The following is a 25,088-nucleotide window of genomic DNA, read 5'->3' as shown; positions in this document are numbered from 1 at the left end:
TTATATAAGATTTTAATCTTTATAAAAATGTTTAATTTGTGTAAAAATTAGGTGAATTCTAACGTATTTAGAATAAAATACATAATGGTTAAATAAAATATTACTTGAAAGTAATAAAAAACATAATTTAATACCTGATATACAATATTTGAGTACTTTCAAAAAGCTTTGGTCCTTATTTGAGTACTTTAAAAAGTTCAGTTTTTATTTGAGTATTTTTATAAAGGTTAAGTACTTATATGACTATTTCAAAAATTTTAACCCTTACATGAGCAACTCTAAAAAATTGAACCAACATTTATTTTTTTTAGGGGGGCAAAGGGGGTGGTGTTGAAGCCTCGTGGAATGTAAAATCTAAAGTGGATTTTTTTTATGTTTATTTTGCTATTTATGTTTAGGGTTAACTCTCTTAATAATATTATCTTTAAAATTAGAATTTAGTTCTCTAAAAAATTTAAGTAAATTAGTTTCATAGTAAAACACAATAAAGAAAAATGTTAAGTGTCTACCGTAGATTTTTTAATATATGTTTTCATAAATTTTCATTTAAAAAAATTATAATTGAATATTTCGTGAAAAGAAAAGTAAATGTATTTTTGGATAAATTATAGTAAATGTCTAATGTGAAATCAAAATTTTTAATGAGATATCAATATTTTTAAGGTGAAACCGAAATTTCTAACCGTTACCAACATTTTAACACGGTACCAAAATTTTTAAAATGTGTTTGGTTGAGAAATTTGAAGGAGGAATTTTGTTCGTGACAAAACTTTCAAAATTTAAAAAATGAATTTATTTGTTTGAGTAAAAATAATTGAAAATTCAAAATCTATGATAAATTTGAAGAAAGTATTTGAGTAGCTCAATTTCCTTAGACAAACTTCACTTAATGAGATGGTTTTTAAAATTCATCTTAATTTTATTTTATTTAATACGTATGGTTTGACTATAAAATAAAAATTTAACTTTAAAAATTATTTTTATTTAATTTTAATATATATTTTAAATCTTATTTTATTAAAAATATTTATAATTTTTACAATGATAGCTATATTTATTGAATTTTTTATGTTATTTATTTTAATGTATTGTTTTTTAGTATAATTATTTTTTATTTGTAAAATTCCAATAACTTATTTTTTTCCTAAAACAATTCCTAAAACAATTATTTATCCAAATAGTTAGATATTTTGGCATACTAAAATTTTTAACCAAAAACCAAACTTTAAAATTATCATGTTAGGAATTAAAGTGTGGTACCTAGCACATTTTTTGTCTGCCGCCTCTGGCATGTGTTTTTAGATTATTTGGAGTTTTTTTGTGTTCTTGTTTATTCTTTGTTTTCTGTAGTCAACATTCTAAAGCCAAATCGAGACATCAAGGTCGCTGGTTATAGCCATCTTTGCCACTAATTTTTCAAATCTGTAGTCATGGACATTGAATTAGCACAATTGACACTTAATGAAGAAGAAGAGGAGATTTTGCAAATACAGACAGATCTAAGGACAGATAGAAGAGGGGAAGACTTTCAACTAGTGGGATGTTTTTTAACAGCCAGCGTTATCCACTTTCCAGTCATGAGAAGCACTATGATGAATTTGTGGCATCTTGTTTATGGGGTTCAAATTCGAGATCTGGGGGCAAAGAGGTACCTTTTTTAGTTTTTTCATAGCATGGATATGGAGAGGGTCTTAAAGGGCTCATCATGGACTTTCAATAATCACCTGTTGTTTCTCTATAATTTAAAGATGGGGAAAACCCATTAGAAGTCCTATTAATTTTTTTCTCCTTTTTGGGTACAAATCCATGATGTTCCAATTGGTATGTTTTCTGAAAATTTAGCAATACAGTTGGGTAATTTTATAAGGGTTTTTCTGAAATATGATGGCTCAAATCTGGGAAAAAAAAACAGAAATTTCATGAGATTAAGGGTTTAGATTGATGTTAGGCGCCCATTGAAGAGGAAAACTAGATTTTGTTCTATGGTAGGTGTTCATATGTTAAATTTAAATATGAACGTCTATAACTCTTTTGTTTTTATTGTGGGCGGTTAGGGCATAGCGACTCTTTTTGTGAAGCAAGAATGATGCTTGGAGTAGAAGTTGCTAAAATGGTATGGGATTTGTCTTTGCGAGTGCAATCTCGAAAAGCTTTATCGTTGAATAGTATTTGGTTGCGAGAAGAAGGGGAATATAAATAGGAAGGCCATGGAAAGGATACTCAATCCCTAAGGATTAGATCATTGGGGGGAACATAGAACGAAATGGAAAAAGTTTAAATCCAATGCTGGGCTTGAATTTAGAAGGGGGAACGTCTTCCTTAATTCAAAGGAGGGATGGTTTTTGGAAGGATCAGGCGCAAACTGCTATGGAACATGATTCAGAAGATGGTATCTTAGTAGGAGAGGAGGGGAAAAGAGGGCATCGGAGGGAGATGGTAAATCTAAACGGAAACGAAGAGAGTGGTAATACAATGGTAAGAAGCAGAAGATTGGTGGATTCTAATTCTTTTTTATCTGTAGCTGTCAAGAGGCAAGTCGACCGAACGCAATGAAAATCGTAAGTTGGAATGTTCGTGGGTTAGGGAGCTCACGGACGAGTCGAATGTAACACCCTTAACCCCGTCCGTTACCGGAAAATGACTACAGAGTATTACCAGTTATTATAGTACATTTGTACATAAACAAGTATAAATGCAATATTATTCATCTAAATATAACTTTAATTGGTCCACAGTACTTTACAAATGTAATTAAAACAAACTGGGATTCGATCGGAAGCTTAGGAAATTTTTCGTGAAATTTAAAAAATTTTTCTTTTGAACAATACCACACACCCGTGTGGCTAGTTTAACATGCCCGTGCGGCTTGGGACACGTCCGTGTCCTCAACCCGTGTGTAACACTGACTTTTAAACACGGCCATGGCACACGTCCGTGTGACCTGCCCATGTACTAAATTGACTTTAAGACACAGCCGTGGCAACCAAGACACACACTCGTGTACTAACTTGGTTGTAACAATTTAAGTGCAAGGGACACACGGCCTAACAACATGCCCATGTGCAAGCCGTGTGTCTCACACGGCCTGGTCACACGCCCGTGTGACAAACCATGTGAACTCAAAATGAACTTTGTATTTTAAAATTTACCAATCCTGCAAATTGTAGACAACAAGCATTTCAAAAATTCTCCATTCAATCAGTCCAAACATGATTAAACATACTTAAGACATCCTAGGTACATGTCATTATCAACAATTAACATACTTTACCTTATTGAGTTTGGGATTGGCCTGGGATGTTAATTCAACGATCTGACTTTAACTTAACCTGCGCATGGAAACAAACTGTACGCTGAGTATGAACTTAGTGGTATTTCTATAATCCGAACATTTAAAACATAACATACACTTATTGTCCTATAATAATCATAAATATTCATTTATTCATTTCATAAGTAATTTCTTTACAACTTATTCAACCTTCATTATCTAATAACTTGATTAACTTTTTCATTTAATTCACAACAATAATATTCTCTATTCATATGTCTTACTTATGTTTCTGTTCACTATTCAATATCGATTAATTTATCAGTTTCTTTCAGTAACATTTAGTCATTCGATAACAATTAGTTATCCAGTAATGATTATTCGTTCAGTAGCGATCCTTTACTCAGTATCAATCAATTATTCGATAACAGTCAGTATTTTTCAATAACAGTCAGTATTTTTCAATAACAATCATTTAATCATTATTATTCAGTATCAGTCATTTATTTATTCAGTACCAGTCAAATATTCGGTAGCAGTAAATTTTTCAGTACCTTTATTTGCCCCTATTAACATGACTGGGACTTGGATGGATACACGGATCCAACCCACACACAAGGGATAGTATACAGTGTTTCATCGGTCGAAGCCGGAATACACCGTAATAAAGAATGATAATAGTAGCGATATGATAACACTCGGATACAAAGTACCTCTTGAACGAATCTGGAGCGATACCATGAGTCGACACATATAGTGTCTCATCGACACACAGTCGGAATATCCCTAAACACTTCCATTCCTACGGTATGCCAACTATATCCGACTAGCCCGATACAGTTAATAGGGTATTCAGTGAGCTTTTAAATTTTTAATTTCATTTGTAATTTAATTTCAATTCAATTTAATACATTTTCCATATCAATCCACATGTAATTTAATTGCAATACAATATGCATTTTAATTCATTTCAATAATCATAAAACACAATAATACTTACCTTAATTACTTACCATAACATTCAATCAAAATATAATAATTAACAATTAATTTTCACTTTTCAATGCATCAACCTACACATTAAATAATAAATTCAACAATTAAATATTAAATTCGAAATATAGAAACACAAACCGTGATTTCCGAGCTAACCCTCGTTGACCTTGTCTTTTCCTTTCTTAACCGAGGATTTTTTCCGGCACCTCGTTAGTTACGAAACTAATACAATTTATAATCATTAATATAGTAAAATTTTCACATTGAATGTTTCAATTTTTATTCAACTTTTGTCTAAATTCTAATTTAGTCCCAAACCGAGACTAACTTTTATTCTTCACATTTAACTCAATATTTTCATTCAATTTTGACTTTAAACTAATTTCAACTCTCTAATTTCAGCATAAAACAATAATTTCAAAATTCTTTCAATTTAGTCTCTACTATTCAAAATTTATGAATTACTTTACAATTCAATCTTTATCTCATTTCTAACTTGAATTTCTATCAATTTAATTCCTAATTCATCATTTTATTCGACATAAACAATATTTAAAAATCTAATAACTTTCAATATATCAATTTAATTTCATCAAAACATTGTTCCATGGCTTCCAAAACATCAAAATTAAGTAAAAAATGCTAAATTGACTTACCTATTTAAACTTCAAGCTTCAAACCCTCAATTTTTTCCTTTTTATTTTCTTTCTTCCTTCCTTCTCTGTTTCGTTCCTTATTCTGTTTGTTTGTTTGTTTCTTTTATTTCTTTTGTTTCTTTACTTAACTATTATAATATTATATTATTTTATTTGTTTATTCTTAAATACTAAGTAAATGTATATGTATATTACAAATGTATGTATGTATTTATTACACTTGTACATTTTATTACCATACAAGTGTCTTTACTTTATTTTATTTTATAATATAATATCAATTTAAATAATAACAACAATAACAATAATAATTAATACATATATAAAATCTAAGAAAAATCTTAGATTTTTCAATCTAATTGCCGCCTCAACTATATCAAATGGCATATTTGCCATTTTGGTCCCCTTTCTTTTTATTAATCTATAATTAAATCTTTACCCTTTATTCAATTTAATCATTTTATCCAATTATCCTTAATTAAGTTAAATTCACTTAATTAAATTTTAATTAACCACTCACTTAACTTCGTAAATATTTATAATAAATATTTACAAATCTATTTTTCAGAAACGGGGACCCGAAAATACACTTTTTCTGTAATAGTAAAATTCGGGTCACTACATCGAAGACTGCGCCATATGCTGAAGGCTAACAATCCCCAAATAGTCTTCTTAATGGAGACAAAACTTCAGAGAAGACAGATGGAATGAGTTCGGAGAAGATGCGATTTTATAAACGGTATTGAGGTTGATTCTGAAGGTACAAGAGGAAGGCTGTGTTTAGCATGGAAAACAGATGTTAATATTGTACTTCAAAGCTATTCTAAAAGGCATATTGATGCGGTAATTGGAGATGCTGTGGCAGGATTCAATTGGAGATATACGGGTTTTTATGGCTCCCTTTATGCACATGATAGAAGTGATTCGTGGGCTGTTTTGAAAGGTTTAAAATCAGATATGAACCTCTATTGGATTGTTTGTGGAGACTTTAATGAAATTTATATAGTTGGGAAAAAAAGGGAGGTCTACCAAGAGAGGAACGAAGGATGGAGCTTTTTTGAAGAACTTTGGAGGAGTGCCAATTGAACGACGTGGGATATACTGGTAGCTGGTTTACCTGGGAGAAGGGCAACCTGCCAGAAACGAACATACAAGAGCGATTAGACAGGGGTGTTGCAAATTTAGACTGGATTGCTAAGTTCTCAAGGGTGAAAGTTCAACATCTAGTTCATTCCTTTTCAGATCACTGCCCTCTTCCAATAAACACAAAAATATAGGAAAGGAGGTTGCAGAATAATAATTTCAAATTTGAAGCTTGGTGGTTACTGGAGGACTCTTTCATGGATCAAGCTAAAATTTTGTGGGAGAATTCAACTGGAGGATTGCTGCAGAAGCTGGAAAGTTTAAAAATAGGATTGAACAATAGGCAAAGCAAATCAAAATTAACAGAAAGAAAAGGAAGAAGTTTCTAATGGAAAAATTATCTATATTGGCAAAAGCTGAAAGAGATGATAGAAACTTAGCTAAACTGATTGATACGAAAATTGATTTGAACTTTGATATTGAAAAAGATGAGTGTTATTAGGAACAAAGGGCTAGGCTGAATTGGCTGAAATACGAAGATAAAAACACGAAGTTTTTTCACAGCCAAGCTTCGCAACGACGGAGGATAAATTTCATTCGCAAATTACACACTGATGATGGAAGAGAAATGGAAGCATTACAGGAGATTAAGGGGGTTATGCTTTCCTATTTTCAAAAATTATTTTCGGAAGGAACCAGGGGGAATTATGACCATTTGTTAACGGAGGTTGATCGATGCATTAATGAAGATGATAATCATAGACTTACAGCGCCTTATAGCAGGGAGGAAATTCTAGAGACTGTTTTTGATGTGGGACCAACAAAGGCACCAGGAGAAGATGGATTTCTAGCAATATTCTACCAGAAATGCTGGCATTTCATTGGCGAAGACATCACCTTGTTTTGTTTAAAACTCTTGAATGGAGATATGAAGGTTAGTCCTATAAATTTTACAAATATAATGCTTATTCCAGAAATTACAAGCCCTTTAAATATGACATAGTTTAGGCCGATTAGTCTATGTAACGTGATTTACAAAGTACTGGCAAAGGCTATAGCAAACAGATTCTGAGGAGTAATTGAAAAATTTATTGATTGTGCGCAGAGTGCTTTTGTGCCCGGACAACTAATATCAGATAATGTGCTATTAGCTTATGAAATACTGTATGTGCTTAAACAAAAGAGATTGGAAAAAAAGGGGTTTATGGCAGTTAAACTCGATATGAGTAAAGCTTATGATAGGGTGGAGTGGAATTTTTTAAAGGAAATGATGATTAGAATGGGTTTTGACCAAAAATGGGTAGATAAAATTATAAAATGTATATCAACAGTCTCTTATTCTGTGGTCATTAATGTCCATATTGGAGAGAAAATTATACCCACTAGAGGACTTCGACAAGGTGACCCGTTAAGCCCATTTCTGTTTCTTATATGTGGGGAGAGGTTATCAAGTCTAATAAGACTAGCTTTGAATGAAGGTTTTTTCAAAGGTGTTAAGATTAGTAGGAGTGGGCCACAGGTAACTCATCTTTTATCTGCTGATGACTGCATATTATTTGAGGAGGCAACATGCAGGAGGTAATTTATTCAGATAAATTTTACTCGAATATAGATCTTGTTTGGGCCAAAGTATAAATTTTGAAATGTCAATGGTATTTTTTAGTAGGAACATAGTGGAGGAGGACAGAAGGATGATTATTAATTTATTGGGAGTCCGTAGTTCTAATGAGCCAGGGCATTATTTAGGGTTACTGAATATGGTTGGTCGAAAAAAGAAGGAGTCTTTCCAAAATTTGAAGGATAGAATTCAAAGGCGGATTGACAACTGGAGCAACAGGTTTCATCGCAGGGGGGAAAAGAAGTATTTATAAAGGCCATCTTACAAGCCATACCTACTTATACGATGGCATGCTTTCTATTACCAAAAATTCTATGTGATGAATTAGAAAATATTATAGCGAAATATTGGTGGCAAAAATGTGATGGAAAAAGGGGAATTCATTGGTGTACGTGAAAAGACCTTTGTCTTTTAAAAGAAAATAGGGGCTTAGGTTTCCGAAATCTTGGTCAATTTAATATTGTATTGTTAGCTAAACAGGGTTGGCGTCTCATTAATTTCCCAAATTCATTATTGGCCAGAGTTTTAAAAGTAAAATATTATCCGCAGACAAGCTTTTTAAATGCTGAGTTGGGAAATTTACCTTCGCTCACCTGGATGAGCATTTGTGCAGCTAAGGGCCTTCTTCAGAACGAACTATGTTGGAGAGTGGGTAGAGGGGATAATATATCAATTTGGAATGATAGTTGGATTCTGGGAATTGAGAAACCTGAAGGGCAAAACAATTCAAACAATAAGTTAATAGTGGTGTCAGATCTTATTGATTCCTCAAATAGGAAATGGAGAACAGAGATAATCATGAATACCTTTCAAGCGGGTGTTGCTCAAGGAATACTGTAGATTTCGATTGCAGAGACTGACCATGAGGATTTTCAAGTGTGGAAAGGGGAACAATCAAGTGAATACTCAATATGTAGTGCCTATAAACTATTACAATAAGCTACTAGGGATCCTAAGAATTATTTAATACATGCTGAAATAAAAATTTTTTTACAGAAAGCTTTGGAACCTATTGCTACCCACAAAAATCACGATTACTATTTGAAGAATTTCATGGGATTTCATTTCCCATCTTGCTAATCTCAGTTACAAAAGACTTCTCTCCAACGACAGATGCCCCCTCTGTTACTCTAGAGTCGAGGACAGTTGCCACATATTTCGTCAATGCCCTATATCAACTGAAGTTTGGTCAAATTTACAGCTATCCTGGTCATTAATGATATGAATCAAAACACATAAGAATGGCTAACCTGGGTGTTCACGAAAGGTTCTAATGAACATTGTCGTCTCTTTTGTTATGCGTTGTGGGTGATATGGTCTTCCAGGAACCAACTTTTTTACGAACGGTAAACCTCGACGGGAATAGATCTTGCAAGAAAAGTGCAGAAACACATGGAAGAATATGAAGGTGCGAAAATAGTAAAAGCCCCATCAAATATTAACAGAAACTAGAGGAATCAAGAAGACATACCGAGAATAAAGATCTAGTTTGACGCAGCATTTGATAATACAAACTTTCAATCAGCGTCTGACCTGGTGGTTTGGAGTTTGAGGGGAGAATTACTGGTATCAAAATCGACTCTTTACAATAATGTTCCGACCTCATTTACAGCAGAGGCATTCGCATGTCTCGAGCTTTAAAATTAGGCATGTCGTTGGGCATGCAATCAGTCAATATCATGTGGGATTCCAAAACAACAATAAAAAAATGCCAAACAACAACAATAGATAAATAAACTGTCGGAGCAATCATCAAAGATATCTAGAATATGAAAAGGAGTTTTTGAGATATTCATTTCTAGCATATTCACAAATCGGAAAACTCAATAGCTCACAGATTTGTAAAGACTACGCTAGAAAGAGGAGAGACCTCGTACCTGATGGGAAAATGATGGAAAAGCCAAGATACTGCTTCGGAGGGACGATGGTGACAATGGTTGGACTGAAGGAAACTTTATGGAGAATGAGTTATCTTTCTTGGGGAGTGCTACCGGTAGAACAGATGGGATGGTGATAGGAAAAGTCGAATTAATGATGGGTGCCAGCCGTTTTAGATATGACTGGGGTAGGTTTTTTGTTTTCTAATTTCAATTTCATTTATTGTTTTCTTTTATCAAGTCGGTTTTTTTATTTTTTTAAGTACTTTGAAGGCTTTACTACTAAAAGACATAATTGAGACCGGATATATTTTTGAGTTTTTGATGTAGTTGGACTAAACCCAGTTGGTTAACGGGCCCATAATCTTTTATTATTTCAAATAAAATGCCCAGACATTTTAAGATAAAAAAATTTATCATGTTAGATTTTTTGGTATCGTTTTATTAGATTTTTGGTATCGTTTTATAAAAGCATATAAAAATCACAAATATATAAATAATTTTATATTAAAATTTATGATCTTTTACAGTTCATTTTCCCCTTTTTCTTAAGAAAAACCTTTCTCTTTTCTTCTCAACACCACCATCATGCCACCATCGACATCTCCTCCGACAATGGAGCACACCAAAATGTTCCATTTTCTTCCTTCAACCAATCTATCACATTAGATTTTTCAAAAAGAAAAAGAAAAAGAAAAAGAAAAACAGCCTCAAATGCCATGAAATCAAAACTATCTTAGATCCAATCTGTTTCGTTGACTATCAAATACACCAAAAAATCTAGCCATTGTTTCTCTTCACCCTGATTTCGATTCTTACTATTCAGATTTCAATATGGAGCCTTAATCTTCTTAGAATCAAGTCCATATTTGAGGTCACGACATTGACTCTATTTTATTTTGAAAATTTTTACAATTTGGTATCAGATTGGGAAGCTTGCTTACTGTTTTCAATGTTGTGACACCAGTCTGGGAAGTTTTGAAAATGTTGCATTTTAGTCCTTATTCGACTCTGGGATAGTACTGAACTTTCATAAGCTTATATATGGGCCGAAAATGATCATATATTGTGTTTTAAGCATGTAATACTCGTATCTAAGTGTTTAATAATTGGATTTAAATATAGTTAATAATAGTTTCTCCGCAACAAATATGGTATCCAGTAGCTCGGACCCGGTGATTGGGTTGGGCATGGGGTGTTACATTTTAGGACCTTCATTTTTTCTTGGAATTGTCTTTAGCTTCAACTTACTTTGTTTGATGATGATAGTGTCTACTGCCAAGGGAGACTTTGTGTACTCAATGACGATGAGTTGAAGTGAGACATCCTTCATGAATTACATAATAGTTTGTATGTGATGCACCTTGGAAGCACTAAGATGTACAATTATTTGAAGCCTTATTATTAGTGGTCTAACATGAAAAGGGAAATAGTTGAGATTGTAACTAAATGTTTAACTTATCAGAAAGTGAAGGCAAAATATCAAATACCTATTGGAAAAAATCCAGTTTGAAAATAGTTTTCTTGCACAGCGAAAAATAAAAAATTTGAAAACCGACCCGATTTGTGATATTTATAGAAATAAATCTTAGACCAAAATCGTACATGTGTTTTCAGATAGATGGATCCTTGTCGTTCTATTCTTATACCACGAAATGTTTTGCCTGTAGGCTTAAATTAATTGAATTAAAACACAGAACTAGAAATTCTTTTCTTTTATGTGGAAAGAAAAATTTTCTTCTCAAATGCAAAACCGGTAGAACAGTTATTCCAGAAAATATGTTTAATTTTAAGAGAACAAAAGTCTCTCTATTTTCGGATAGAATAATGATATCTTAAAGTTCTATTAATAGCCTTACTGATGTCATCTATTTATCGGAAGAGAAGGTAAAACCCTTATTGAATTGTAGAAATTTATTTCAACTAGAAAAAAAACTTTCTACTTAGAGTAGGATTAGGGTGGACGACATCTCCTAGTATTCCTACTAGGGTTGTCGCCCCTCCATATTCCATGAGGGATTTTAGGTCTCTCTCACATTGAGTCCAATTACGAGTACTTCCTGAATTTTTTGACCCAATACTTTGTAACCTGATCCAACTCAATTTTATTTTTCTATTTCCCAAAATAAACTTTAATATTTATATTCAATTAAATAATTTTCTCATCCCAATTTTATCCCCGGTAAATTTATAATGATTTTACCTTGGTAAAATTTCTAAAAAAATATATTTAATATTTCACCATTCAACTTATTCACTATGACCGAATGATATATTTTCATTTTCGGGCCTTAAAATAGCTCAAAAACATAAACTCATTCTTCCAATCATTTTTGAGTAATTCATGTTCATTTGCAAATGAATCATTTCTCATTTTCATTTCCATTTTTATTTTTAAGAAAACCACATTTATTTTCAAATGATTCCATTTAAATATTAAAAATTGATATCGTTACTTTTAAATACCAAAATATATATATTTATCAAATACATATACCAAATTAACAAAAAATAACACAAAGTATTTGTTAAAAATGTTAAAACTCTTTAATACCATACTTAAATAGCCAATGTACATTTACATATATTGTACAACATAAGATGATTCTCAAAAATAAAAGGTACTGTTAAAAGATGGCCAGGTGAAGTGCAAGAAAGTACTAGGAAATAACGCTGATGTTTTCTTGGTATCTTTTTAAATTTTACCATTAGTCCTTATATTTTATAAAAGTTATGAATTTAATCTTTAAATTTATATTTAATTAATTGTGATCTTTATATTTTTTAAAATTTAAAATTTCAGTCATCATCAAACAATAATTGTTGCATTCATTGAGTTATGTTATTTTCAAGATTTGATGCACCAAACATATTATCAAATATGTATTCTACTTTATTTTTCTACATATTAGTGACTAAAAATCTAGTTAATGGATAAACAATCACCATTTGTGTCAACATTAAAATTTGAATTTTGAAAACTATGAACATAATTTATAATTCTTCGCATAGTAATATTAATTAAATTTAACCAAACATATTAAAGTATAGGAACTAAAATTAATCAAATAAAAATATGACTAAATCCATAATTTACACAAAGTACAATGAGTAATAGCAGAATTTAACATTTTTCCTCATAGCCTATCCCCTCCCTCTCCCAATAGATCCCCCAAACCCAGTTTTTCTTTCAAAGTCTAAACCCTGAAAACTCAATCAATCAATCTACCTTCTTCAATAATGGAGGAGGACCAAAATCATCACCAAAAACAAGAAGAAGAAGCACAGCATAGACAACATCAAGATCAGAATCATGAAGAAAAAGACCAACAACCACAGAAACATGAAGAACGAGTAGAAGGACCTGAGCAGAAAAGCCCCACAGTTTCACAATCTCCATTAACCCAAAAAACCACTCAGTCACCACCATCTTATCATTCCCCTATTGATTCTCCCCTCTCATCTTGTAATTCTCCTCTCAGTCACGGCTTTTCTCCATCACCAACAACGACAACGGCAGCAGTATCTCATCCTTCTGAACCCAACTCCAAGCCACCATCTGCAGTGGTTTCCAGGGCGGAGCTCACATCTAGAGATCAATCAACCGCAACAACTACTACCGTTGAACTTGAAGAACAGACAGAAAAACTGGGTTCTGGTAGTGGTAAAAAATTGAGGCCTGATTTATCTATATTAAGAAGAACCAAAAGAGATAAGATGATTAAAAAGACTTTATTGGGATTTAGAATTTCTGGGTTTGTTTTTTGTTTGGTTTCTTTCTCTGTTTTAGCTGCTGATAAAAATCAAGGTTGGGCTCTTGATTCTTTCTACCGCTACAAGGAATTCAGGTTTGCTTTTTTTCTTTTATTCGATCATTGATTCAGCCATTGGTTTTAGTGATGTTCTTATCAAATCCATTGTTCAATTTGGTGTTTAATTGAATTGTAGGTTTTGTATGGCAGTGAACGTGATTGGATTTGTATACTCTGGGTTTCAAGCATATGATGTCGCCTTTCAATTGACCTCCGGCAAACAAAAACCTCGGAGTGATCTCCGGTTTTATTTAGATTTCATTTTGGATCAGGTAATTCTTCTTTCGAATTTTTTGGACTGGGGTACTAGTGTAAGATATAGTGTTATATACAACATTGTTTGAACCGGACCAGATTGACTGGTCGACCGATTAAACCGGAAACGGCTAAGATATGGATCCGAAAAGTAGCTTTGAACCTGTTAGAGCGGCTAAAAATCATGAACCAGCGGTTGAACTGGTGGCCTGATTAGTTCGGCTATCGGTTCAGTTTAAAAAATATTGGTTATATATGGGTAAAAGTATCGTGGAGGTATTTGTATTAGGAGTCAGATTACATTTGCAGCATCTGCTAAAAAAAATAGTCAAATTAGTCCCAGTTAAAAATTTCATCCACTTCTACTCTTAAAAAATAGTTCTTATACATCAATGTAAGATACACTTGACATTTTTTTTTTTTGGATATTCTGTCAGTCACACCAGTTTTAAACAGTACAAATGGATGAAATTTTAACAAAAATGATAAATTTGTCCTTTTTTTAGTAGAGAGGGCAAAATGCGATCTGACTCTTAATATACAGATTATCATAACACTTTTACCTTATATTCGTGTTCTAGATTGTATCCCTTATCAACGTTTGTACGAGTTGGGATAGGAATACTTTAGAGAAAATGAAAAATCAGTGTTTGATGGTAATTTAGGGGACCATTCACAACCTAAATAGGTGGGTGGCGGATGACTCCAATTAGCAATCACCAGTTTCTTGTTAGACACACAATTGGTGCATATTTGGAGCAAGTTAGGTTAGTTGGAAAACCTTTTCTGGGATCACCTTTTTAATGCCTTTTCTCTGTGATAATGCTGCCTTTTACTTTCTCTCTATTTTGTTTCCTACATGATATTGGGCTTGAATAAAAGTTGGTACCTTTTTCCAAAGTGGAGAATTTGGGGAGTTAACTTTTGTACTGTCAAAACGCTTGATTTGCAAGGAATGGTCTGTAAATATCACATGCCCTTTAGAGGATTGTACTCTTTGAATATATGTTGGACATGGGTATTGGACGTAATATGTTACTCTAACTCAAAAGTGAGTGTTTGATATGAGTATGTGTCTGACACAGTTGCATTGAATACGGACACTAAAAAACGAAAAGTTAGTGTAGCATAGATGTTAAGATACCACCCACAAAACAGACAAGGTGCTTTGTTATGTTCTTTTCTCCTTTCTGTTTCTTTTTTATAGCATATTTTGTCAAACAAATCTTTATCTATAGTGGCTAAACGACTAGATTCTTTGTCCATTAAAGATGCTTGGCCTGAACTTGTCTAGATAGAAAGTTCAGACAACACATGAATGGTCAAAGTACTATGGAGGCCCTTGTACTACGAGTTTGATTGCATTTTGCCTTTTTTTACTCAAGAAATGGGTAAATTAGTCGGTGTATGTTAGATCAAAGTGCAAATTGATCTTTTTTGTTAAAAATTACATCTATTTTTACAGTTAAAAATTAGCTTAGTTGACAGAATAGAGGGGGAAATGGATGAAAATTTTAATAGAATGGCAAGTTTACTCTTTAATCTAATGTACAGGGGTTAATTTGTCTATTTTTTCAGTAAGAAAAAAATATAATCCGACTTCTAATACAAGGGCCTCCATGGTTCTTTTAACTACATGGGATTGAACTTGGTTTTTCTTGGTATTAACATGATTAATTATCTGTTTGCCGAAGCTTTTAAACAAATGAAGCACCGAACCTATTCATTCAATTTTGCAGATCTTGGCTTATCTTCTCATTTCGGCATCGTCTTCGGCTGCCGTTCGAGTTGATGATTGGGAATCCAACTGGGGAAACGACAAGTTCCCGGAGATGGCAAGGGCGTCCATGGCATTGTCTCTGGTAGCATTCATTGCCTTGGCTTTAAGCTCACTTGTCTCTGGTTATAATCTTTGTACTTCCAAATCTATCTAGCCAATAATATACCTTCTGGGGTATATATATACATATAAATATAGCTTTGAAGAAGAATTTGAACCTGATGGCTGGGATTGTGGGTTTATAGAATAGTGCATGCCATACATTGAATTTTGTACAGAAAGTTAAGCTTTGTTTTCAATTGATTTATGTATGAAATGAAACAAAGATGTTGAATGATTTCAATCAATTTGGTTATCAGATCTTTCTCAAGTTATTGTTTAAATTAAATCCATTAAGTGATAATATTTAAATAATTAGTATGTTATAAGCCTTCATATTTTGATAAATATTATTAGTAAAATAATTATAACTATAATTTTTTTATTTTTATTTGATATAAAAATTTATTTGATAAAAACAAAACCTATAAAATAATACTAAAACTAATATTTTTCGATAATTCTTATGTTTATTGATTAAAAATTCGTTGTTAATGCATCTAGTTATAGTGTTAAAATTATATATAATTAATTTAAAATAATAAGTGTAATTTAATAAAATATTAATAATAAAATTAATATAATTATTATATATTCATATATTTTATGAAAACTAACGATTGAAATATTATTAAATAAATTAATTATAATTATTTTTGTAACATATTTATTGGTTCCATCATTTGTCCAAATCATGTAAAACTATACAGGCACATAGTAAAATATTAAAATTTGAATTTATACTAATATAAAACTCAATTATTAATATTTTAATAATTTAGTAATTATATTTTATTTTTCATTCATTTAAATTATATATGTTAAATTTTGAGTAAATTTAAAATGTCTAATTATTTTTTTACAAAGAAAAACTTTCAACTTATAATTATCTATTAATAAAGACAATATTTTAGATTAATATGATAAAAATATCAAATTAATTAAAATTTTGCATACATAATAAATTCAACAATCAAATTGTTAAAATATCAAAATAGAAGTGAATCCACAGACAAAGATGAGGAAAACATTCTTCATTTTATTACATGAAACCAATTGGTAATATACGGTAACTCTTTCGTCACAGTTGTGAATCTCTAATATAGAGAAATAATTGTGTGAAATAGTGACGCCTGAAAAAAAATCAAATTCAAATTAAAATACTGAAATTCAGGGTAAAATGCTGAAATTCAGGATAAGAGTACTGATGTGGCATAAAACTATTAGAAATGGATACAGATGACGTGCGTCACTGTTTCATACAATTCTTTCCCCTCTAATATATAGTGCTTATATATATACAAGTACCATGGCGATTTTATATTAAAAGTCAGATTGTATTTTATCCCATTTACTTAGGAAATGAGTAAATTAATTTATATATGTTAGATCAAAAGTAAATTGGTCATTTCTTTTAATAGTAGAAATGAATAAAAAAATTTAATAGAATGATCAGTTTGCTCTTTAGTTTAATGTATATGAACTAATTTATTTATTTTTTGAATAGAAAAACAAAATGTAATTTAATTTTTAATACAAAAACCTCTATGATACTTTTATCTGTGTATATATTTAGGAATTGCATTTAAATTAATTATCTTGTTGGATTGGATGTATGACAACTTTTCCAGCAACCCTGCCAGTGTCAACATATGCAAGTCCTTCAAGTGTTTGAGAGAAAGGATAGATGCCTTTGGGATCAATAATAGCCTTCACCTGTCCACTTTCCAAGTAAGGATTCAATTTCTCAAAATCAGCCCCATTTGAAGTGACTATAAACTTAAATGCTGGCACAGTCACTGCACCACTCACTGTCACAACTTTCCCACCTTCCTTCATTGCCTTCACTGCCCTTTCACATTGCTCTATTTTTTCGTACACAAATTATACTTGTTAAATATATGATAAATTTGAGCTTAATCTAGTTGGATTATGTTGTACAACTTATTAAGTAAATAAAATTTTGTTCAAGGAGCAACAATAGTCTTATTATAGACTCGAGGCTTAATTTAAAATTTAAATTCCAACATATACAACATTTTTCGATTCTCAAACTAAATTTAAAAGTAAAAGAACCTAGGATCTTACCGACACAGTCATATACAACATCAAATTTCTCAGGGAGATCTTCAAAGTTTTCCTTGGTGTAATCAACTACTAAATCAGCACCCAAATTCCTCAACAACTCTAGTTTTCCTGTGCTAGCAGTAGCCACAACTCTTGATGCTCCGAATACATGCTTGGCCAGCTGATTCAATAATACAAATTTATCATACCACAAAGGCAATACAATCATTTAGTAATGTTGACATAAACGTACCTGAATGACCATGCTGCCAACTCCACCAGCGCCTCCCAACACAAGAATGGATTGACCAGCGGTGAACTCGCATCGTTGAAGGCCTTCGTAAGCCGTTCCGATGGCGACCGGCAGTGAAGCAGCCTCGGCAAAGCTGAGATTCTTGGGTTTGGGAGCCAATAGCAACTCTTCAACTGCCGTGTATTCGGCCAAAGTGCCGTATTGTTTGGGATGATCCAAGGCTTTCTCATGGATGTTACCATATACTTCATCACCTACCTTTAAGTTCTTTACTTGGCTTCCTACTTTCACCACCACACCAGCTACATCGTACCCTGGAACTGTCTGGAAAAACAAAAATAAAACAATATATCCATATCAGACACTTAACTGAGTTTAGGTTACAGCAGTAATGTAAAAAACCTTACGGGAAAAGGACATTCAGCGTGAACAAAAATGCCAATCATCCTTTTATTATCAACTGGATTAAGCCCCGAAGCCATGACCTTAACAAGAACTTGATCTTCCTTCAATTCAGGAACAACAACATCGGACTTGAGTTTCAGAACATCTTCAGGTTTCCCATGTTGTCCATAAATCCAAGCTTTCATTGTACATGGAACATTCTCCATCTCTTTTATGTTATTGAGAAATAGATAATTTGTTGTTTTATTCTTCTGGTAAGTATTTATAGGAGGATGAATGCGGTTTAATCATATTAAACAAATTCAAAATAATCACGTAAGGGAGAATGAATTTGACCATCCATTGGAAGATTATACAAACGAAATAGTTCATTATGGCTAATGCAATGGTTGACGTCATATATTCATATTGGAAGGACCTACTTATTCAAATAGTCAAATTTCATATTTTATTGATGTTAAATTTGAACATTTTAGCAATTCAATTTTACCAGTATAAAATTCAACTAGTTTTATATAAATAATTTTTTATTAATATTTATAATATAATTATTGAATTTATGAGTAATTTTATATTATTTTATAATTTCAATGGAATGTGATTTTTGAAATGTGATTACCATGATAATTACTTTGTAACGTTTGGTATACATCATAAGGTATTAATTAAAATTTTAGAAAAATATATTATCATACGTTTGATTCAGAAAGTGCTTTCTTAGGAATGTAATAATAATTTACTTAATTTAACCTTATTAAATAAAAGATAATATTCATGTATTTAATTTTTTTATAATAAACTTTATTCTTAACAAATCTTTAGATCAAATATTTAATAATAATATTTAATTGATATTTTAAATCTTTTAATTTATAATATTAATTGAAAGAAAAATTGTTTTAAATTTATTCTACATATATTTTCTAAATATAATAATGTTTTGGAATAAATTAAAAAATATGTAATAGAAAAACCGAGTAGCAAATTAAGGAAGAATACAATAACTTTTTTTTAAAAAAATTTATTAATAGACTAATACCTAAACCAATATAAAATAGGGTTAATTTTTTTAACTTTTCAATCTACATGAGAAAATAACTTTCTCACTTTTTATCATAAGAATTATACTGCCATATTCATAGGAAAATAATTGCCACAAAGAAAGTAAATAAAATTTAATATATCAAACATTGGAATCACTTTTCAACCGATTAAATTTCAAAAAACTAACTATTTTCTATCATACCAAACACTACTTAATGTGATCCATAACTTTCTTTCTTTTTAGTTATTATATGATAATGATCAGATTTGGGTTTTGATTCTCTTACTATGCTTACATTCTTATCCTCTTTGATATCTCTATAATTTCATCTTTATACTTTATTGGCTAATTTTTTTTTGTGAACAATTAAAAAACCAATTGAGTTTATGGAAAACAAGTGCATCTAATTCAGCTGTTAGTGACCCAAAAATAATAAATTAGTACATATAGTTTATAGAAACTGTTATTTAACAGATTTAATTATTAATCGCACTGATATGACTAATGAAAGTTATTAGAAACTGTCACGTCAATAAAAAATTATTTTAAAAAAATAACAAAAATGTACATAAAAAAACTTTAAAAATTATAAAAAATATTAATAATTAATAATTATTAACTTTGGAGATACATTGCACTCTCAAGGGGAAGGCTCAGGTTAGAATTTTGGATATGACATTGTTGGGAGTGGCAGCCACGAACCCTGAACATAGACTGTAAAAAGAATGCCTATATACTTGCATATTTAAATTTAAAAACAAAATAAATCTAAGTATAAAGTTTAAGTGTAAAAGTGAGGAAGTAAAAATAAAATTCCTTTTCAATAACCAAAAATTAAGTTAACCTTATAAAACAACACAACAACAAACATAGAAATTCAACAAAACCGACGAGTACCGACGAGTAAAGTAAATAGAGTTCAAAACAATCACAACAATAGACCATCACCTCCAAACATGAACAATGAAGAAAAAACACCACAAATCATATCTCTTGCCCGCCAATCTCACATAGTTGACCAAGTTGTCGAAATCGGATTATATCTTTTATTAATATTTTAATTTACAAATAATGTATAAATTTCTCATAAAGTAATGACCCGATTTTCAGCATGTCGAAAAGTTTGAATTTTAAAATTTGAAGTTTTATTAAATTGAGACATCCCGATGATTATTATGATTTGAGCATGGAATTAATAATCAGAAATATAAAATGATTGGTTTGAATTATTAAAAGAAATAGTACATAGATTAAATTAAATTGTATAGTGATTGGAATTTGATTTGGAATGTTTTAAAGCCTTTTAAGTAGCAACTAAGCCAAGGATTAATTAGCAAATAAAGCATATTTGATAAATGTTAGTGGCTTTACTTTATTCCAACCGTCCATCTCCATTAATTTTAACCTAACTAAATCCTAGCCATTCATTAATAAATTAACTAAGCTAATTATTAAGTTAGGTCATGTATAATATGGTTGTGAGTGGGGGAGAGAAACCATTATTTTTCCTTTTTTTCAACATTCAACCGAACCATGGAGAAAGAATGAAAGCTTTAAGTTGCTTATGACTAGGTAAGTAAACTATGTCTTATACCTTGATAATAAGTTGAACTTTGAATTATAGAATAATAGTGAGAATATTTGATGTTGATATAAGTTGTAATGCTATCATGATAGTTATTGACACGAATGAATGTTAGACAAAACACGTTAGTGAACAAAATAAATTAAATATAAAAAATACATATTAAATAAAATATAAATAGAATGATTTATAATTAATTTATCAAATACGAAAATCAAATAAAACCATAATAAACAGTTGAAATAAAGAAGAATCAGGATTTTACGAACATCGAGACCTATGAAACACAATTTCTTTAAGATAGATTCGGTCACTCTTACGGTACTTGGAGAAACATTGGTCGAATGTCTCCTAGAATACAACCACAATAATGATCAAAGTAGTAGCACCTCTACAACGATCAACGAACGGACTTTGCCTTTTTCTATCACTAGAATGTTTTAGAAATACCGAGAGGCAAAAAGAAGAATTTTGAAATCAACATAATTTCCGTATAAGAAATTATTAGAATGTAGGTTTAATCCTCCAGAATACACAACCAATCTGCCATTAAGGAGCCAAAAACTAATTTGATTTAATAAATTCATGTTGGGCTTGGGCCTAATCAATCCAAACATTTTACATCACCCATCCCCAACCTTATTAGGTTTGGAACTACACCCCCATTGCACATGAGGTAATGTTACAAGCTTAATTATTCAATTGCAATTTTAAGAGGGTTCACATATATAAACATATATCACACTTTGGTATTTAACCAATGTAGGATCTAAGCCTTTATTTTTTCTCAACAATATTTCCAAGTAGCTTACTTTGAGTATCAATTTCTCATTTATCACTCAACCATTTTGAGCATATGATATATCGTTGCAAAGGTCTCATGAAGTAGAATATGAAACCATAATTTTATGATTCAACTTTCCACCTTTACCTATTGAGAATATGCCTCAAAGTTCTTATAAAAATACAAATTTTCCAACAATGAATTCTATGCCATGAAATAGTTATGATGTTATCTTGGTAGATGTTAAGATGATGCACACATAAATATATGTATGTACATATTTAGCACATTTTATGATGTAAGATAATTGGCAATTTGTCTTGAGACTATTAAACATTGAACTTAAAATAAATTTTATCCTGTTTTAGGTATTAAGAAAAGAACCTTCTCTTGAGGCATTCAAATATCGAAGTAAAAAGTTTGAAATAAGAGAATTATGTCTTGAGATATAAGTGACCAAGTCTTGAGATACAAACTTCAATGTCTCAAGATGCAGAGTTAAATTGGCTCATCAAGTTTGGATTTGAATCCTAACTTCATGTTTGATTCCGATAAACTTTGAAACATTTTATATGAGATATTTAGCTTAACTCATTATGTTTATGCATATAATTGTGATTGTATGAGAATTATTATGATTGATTGCCAAATTATTTGATATAATGAATTGAAATAGTCCGAGTTACTTTAGAAACATAATGTGATATCATACACCTAGATTTGACGATTGGATCGGGTGAGGGGTATCACAATTATAATTAATAATTATCATAAATAAAGTTGTATATTAATTGTTTTAGAATTAAAGTTTTACTGTTAAAAACTGGACAAAATTAGAATGTTGTTTTTGAAAACAAAAAAAAGATGTTAGGCTACATTTTGGTTCAATTAGAAAAATAGGTTGATTTAACCGACTAGATTGTCATAGTAGCTAAAGCACATTTTGTTAGGCATGTTTTCAGCAACCAACATGTCTTACAAGACACACTTTTGGGGAAAATAAAGCAAAAATGTTGAAATTAAAAAAAAAAAAAGAAATTAGGTCTGAATTTCCTAAATTTAAGGTAATAGATCGATTTTGGAGAGAGAAATAGAAAACATGTCCTAGAAAAAATAGAAAACATGTTCTTTCCTGGGTATTATTTCGCTTCTTAGTTATTAGTTGATTATTTTCTTGATTTGTTCTTTGTCGTATTCGTTAATTAATTAATTTAGTTAATTTTAGTTTTTAATCAACCACTCGAATTATTTAGTTAAATAATATAAAGACAGTAATTACTAGTACGTTTTAGTCTTAATGGGAACGATATCTGTGTTCACTGGAGCTATACTATTAATTGATAGGTACACTTACCTTAGTAAAAATTTTAGTTAGTTTCGTGGATATCAATGATTGATTTTTATGATTTGAGAATTTAAGATTGTGAAAAAGAAATTATATGATTTGAAATAAATACAAATTAAATTATTTTTAATTAATTATTAGCCATACATAATCTTCTAACTTTTTTTTTTTTTGAAAATGAATGGTTGGATTAAAATTAACATAAAACAAAGCCCGGTTTTTAAAGCCCATGCACAAAATAAAGTTAAAGCAATTTCAAACAACCCAATAAGAAAAACTAAAGAAAAAAAAATGTAACCTAACCACCAAGCAGACTTTCCTTATCCTTAAGTATATGAAAAAACAAAGTCCCTTGCCTTTTTTGTTTCTTGCAAAATGTAATGACCCGATAGTTAGGTAATTAGAAAGTGTATTTTTGGATTTTTGTTTTCATAAAACGGAATCGTAAATATTTGTTAATAAATATTTACAAAATTAGTTGTGTGGTTAATTAAGTTTTGGTTAGGTGAATTTGTTTAAATTAAAAGTAGTTAGATATAAAGATAGATTGAATATAAGGTAAAAGTTGAATTATAGAATAGAAAAAAATGAAAGAATTAAATTAGTAATTAAACCATAAGTGCCAAGTGTGTGGTAATAGTGAAATATATGTGGAATAATAATAAACATATATTAGTAATTATTATATATTTAATTATAATATAAGTAAATGTTATTAAATTATACTATATTATATTATATAATTAAAAGCAAATAAAAGAAATAAAGAGAGAAAAAGAGAGAATATTGAAACGAAACAGAGAACAACAGGGGAGAAAGAAAAAGAAAGGAAAAAAATTAAGGTTTCAAGGTTTGAAGTTTAATTGGTAAGTCAATTTGGCCTCTTTTCTTATAATTTTTGAGTTTTTAGAATTCTAGAACAAAATACTACTTGATTTATGTTGAAATTTTGAAAGTTAATGGGATTTTAGATGTTGTTCATGTTGAATAAATTGAAGTATTAGAGTTTGAATTGATAGAATTTCAAGTTAGAATTGAGAAAATGATTGAATTGTAAAAAATTATAGGTTTTAATTAATAGGGACTAAATTGAGAGAATTTTGAAATTAGGGTTTATGGTGAAATTTGAAAGTTGAAATTAGTCTAAAGTGGGATTTGAATGAAAATATGAAATTAGTTTTAAATAAAATAAAGTTAGTTTTGATTAATGGATTAAATTGAAATGTGAGCTAAGGTAAAAAAAATGAAATTATCATACCATACATGTTTATTTTTATTAAATAGCATTGGAAAGTTATTTGATTGTTTTTTTAACATATAAATGTTATATTTTTACATGAAATTGAAGAGAAAGAAAAGAAAAGAGAGGATCTAATTGAAGAAAGAGGAAAAAGAAGGCTAAGGAGTGAAGGAAGACATCATCTCAACCTTTTGTTGTAAGTACTACTAGATTTTTAAATTATTTTTATTTAAATGCTTATATTGTAGTATAGAATTATTTAGAAATAAAAATATAAAATATATATTTAAATTTGTAAATAAAATAATAATTAGATTCTGGAAATATAAAATTTGTAAAGAAAATTATAGATGGAGAATATGAGATGGTATATTGTTTGAACATTAAGTAATAATGTTGTGATAAAAGTATATATGTGAAAAATGTGAGAAATTTGTGAATTGTGAAATAGGGACTAAATCATAATAATGGAGAAATGAGAAATCTTTTTCGCAATATTTATGTAAAGTATTTAAATGTATGAAATTCAGTTTTAATGGCCAAGTAGACGGAATTTAGAACTACTAGGATATTAGTGGCATGCCGTTAAGGAACTTTAGCGCGCTCTCTGATAATTAGCACATTAGTGCTCTCTGATTATTAGCACGTTAGTGCTCTCTGTTTATTAGTGCATAATAATGCACTTTTGTATTTGTTCCTTATATCCGATGCGTTCTATAAAGTCTATTTTGGGCTAAGAATATGAGTTGTGAACAGAAGTGAATCATTAATGTGTTAAGGTAAGTTTGATAACTTACAAAAAGATAAGTTAAAATTTATTAATATAAGACATAGTTGAAGAAACTTAAATGTGTGTAAATATGTATTAATTGAATAAGTTTAAAATATTTTAATTATGATTTATTTACCTATTTAAC

The 25,088-nt window shown here is 30.3% G+C and overlaps 2 protein-coding genes and 1 long non-coding RNA gene across 7 annotated transcripts; 1 reads left to right on the top strand and 2 right to left on the bottom strand.

Annotated features, from left to right (window-relative positions):
• Nucleotides 1-2,779: 2,779 nt before the first annotated feature.
• LOC128295263 (uncharacterized) lies at nt 2,780-5,058 on the bottom strand. Its single transcript, XR_008285610.1, has 3 exons — nt 4,924-5,058; nt 3,272-3,329; nt 2,780-3,154 (listed from the first exon to the last, which is right to left on the bottom strand). It is a non-coding gene; the product is annotated as an uncharacterized LOC128295263 (long non-coding RNA).
• A 7,409-nt stretch (nt 5,059-12,467) lies between these two features.
• On the top strand, nt 12,468-15,718 carry LOC108467221 (CASP-like protein 4A1). 3 transcript variants are annotated; one of them, XM_053031169.1, is made up of 4 exons: nt 12,585-13,159; nt 13,292-13,349; nt 13,450-13,585; nt 15,308-15,718. In XM_053031169.1, exons 1-4 carry the CDS (start codon nt 12,742-12,744, stop codon nt 15,500-15,502), a joined length of 807 nt encoding a protein of 268 aa, XP_052887129.1. In that variant the 5' UTR covers nt 12,585-12,741; the 3' UTR covers nt 15,503-15,718. The 3 variants fall into 3 exon arrangements, with proteins under 3 accessions (XP_017623324.1, XP_052887129.1, XP_017623404.1); XM_017767915.2 differs by having other exon boundaries at nt 12,585-13,165; XM_017767835.2 differs by having other exon boundaries at nt 12,468-13,349.
• A 637-nt stretch (nt 15,719-16,355) lies between these two features.
• Nucleotides 16,356-18,406, bottom strand: LOC108475250 (2-methylene-furan-3-one reductase-like). Of its 3 annotated transcripts, none has more exons than XM_053031125.1 (4): nt 18,175-18,406; nt 17,768-18,091; nt 17,536-17,695; nt 16,356-16,580 (listed from the first exon to the last, which is right to left on the bottom strand). In XM_053031125.1, the coding sequence occupies exons 1-4, from the start codon at nt 18,376-18,378 to the stop codon at nt 16,429-16,431; spliced, it is 840 nt and encodes a 279-aa protein (XP_052887085.1). In that variant the 5' UTR covers nt 18,379-18,406; the 3' UTR covers nt 16,356-16,428. The 3 variants fall into 3 exon arrangements, with proteins under 3 accessions (XP_052887085.1, XP_017632717.1, XP_052887084.1); XM_017777228.2 differs by lacking the exon at nt 16,356-16,580 and adding an exon at nt 16,904-17,312; XM_053031124.1 differs by lacking the exon at nt 16,356-16,580 and adding an exon at nt 16,904-17,312 and having other exon boundaries at nt 18,253-18,406.
• Between the last annotated feature and the right edge of the window lie 6,682 nt (nt 18,407-25,088).

The sequence above is a fragment of the Gossypium arboreum genome, chromosome 7 (genome assembly GCF_025698485.1).
Source record: "Gossypium arboreum isolate Shixiya-1 chromosome 7, ASM2569848v2, whole genome shotgun sequence".
Classification (NCBI taxonomy): Eukaryota; Viridiplantae; Streptophyta; class Magnoliopsida; order Malvales; family Malvaceae; genus Gossypium; species Gossypium arboreum.
The sequence above is the reverse complement of the archived record's forward strand: the minus strand, read 5'-3'. Positions and strand labels throughout refer to the sequence as shown.

Bases quoted from the DNA above. Each gene is read 5' to 3' on its own strand.
- LOC108467221 (XM_017767835.2), top strand. From the start codon at position 12,742: ATGGAGGAGGACCAAAATCATCACCAAAAACAAGAAGAAGAAGCACAG. The intron at 13,350-13,449 runs GTTTGCTTTTTT...ATTGAATTGTAG, and splicing joins TACCGCTACAAGGAATTCAG to GTTTTGTATGGCAGTGAACG. The intron at 13,586-15,307 runs GTAATTCTTCTT...TCAATTTTGCAG, and splicing joins TAGATTTCATTTTGGATCAG to ATCTTGGCTTATCTTCTCAT.
- LOC108475250 (XM_017777228.2), bottom strand. From the start codon at position 18,378: ATGGAGAATGTTCCATGTACAATGAAAGCTTGGATTTATGGACAACAT. The intron at 18,092-18,174 runs GTAAGGTTTTTT...TTGTTTTTCCAG, and splicing joins ACGCTGAATGTCCTTTTCCC to ACAGTTCCAGGGTACGATGT. The intron at 17,313-17,535 runs GTAAGATCCTAG...ACGAAAAAATAG, and splicing joins TGTTGTATATGACTGTGTCG to AGCAATGTGAAAGGGCAGTG.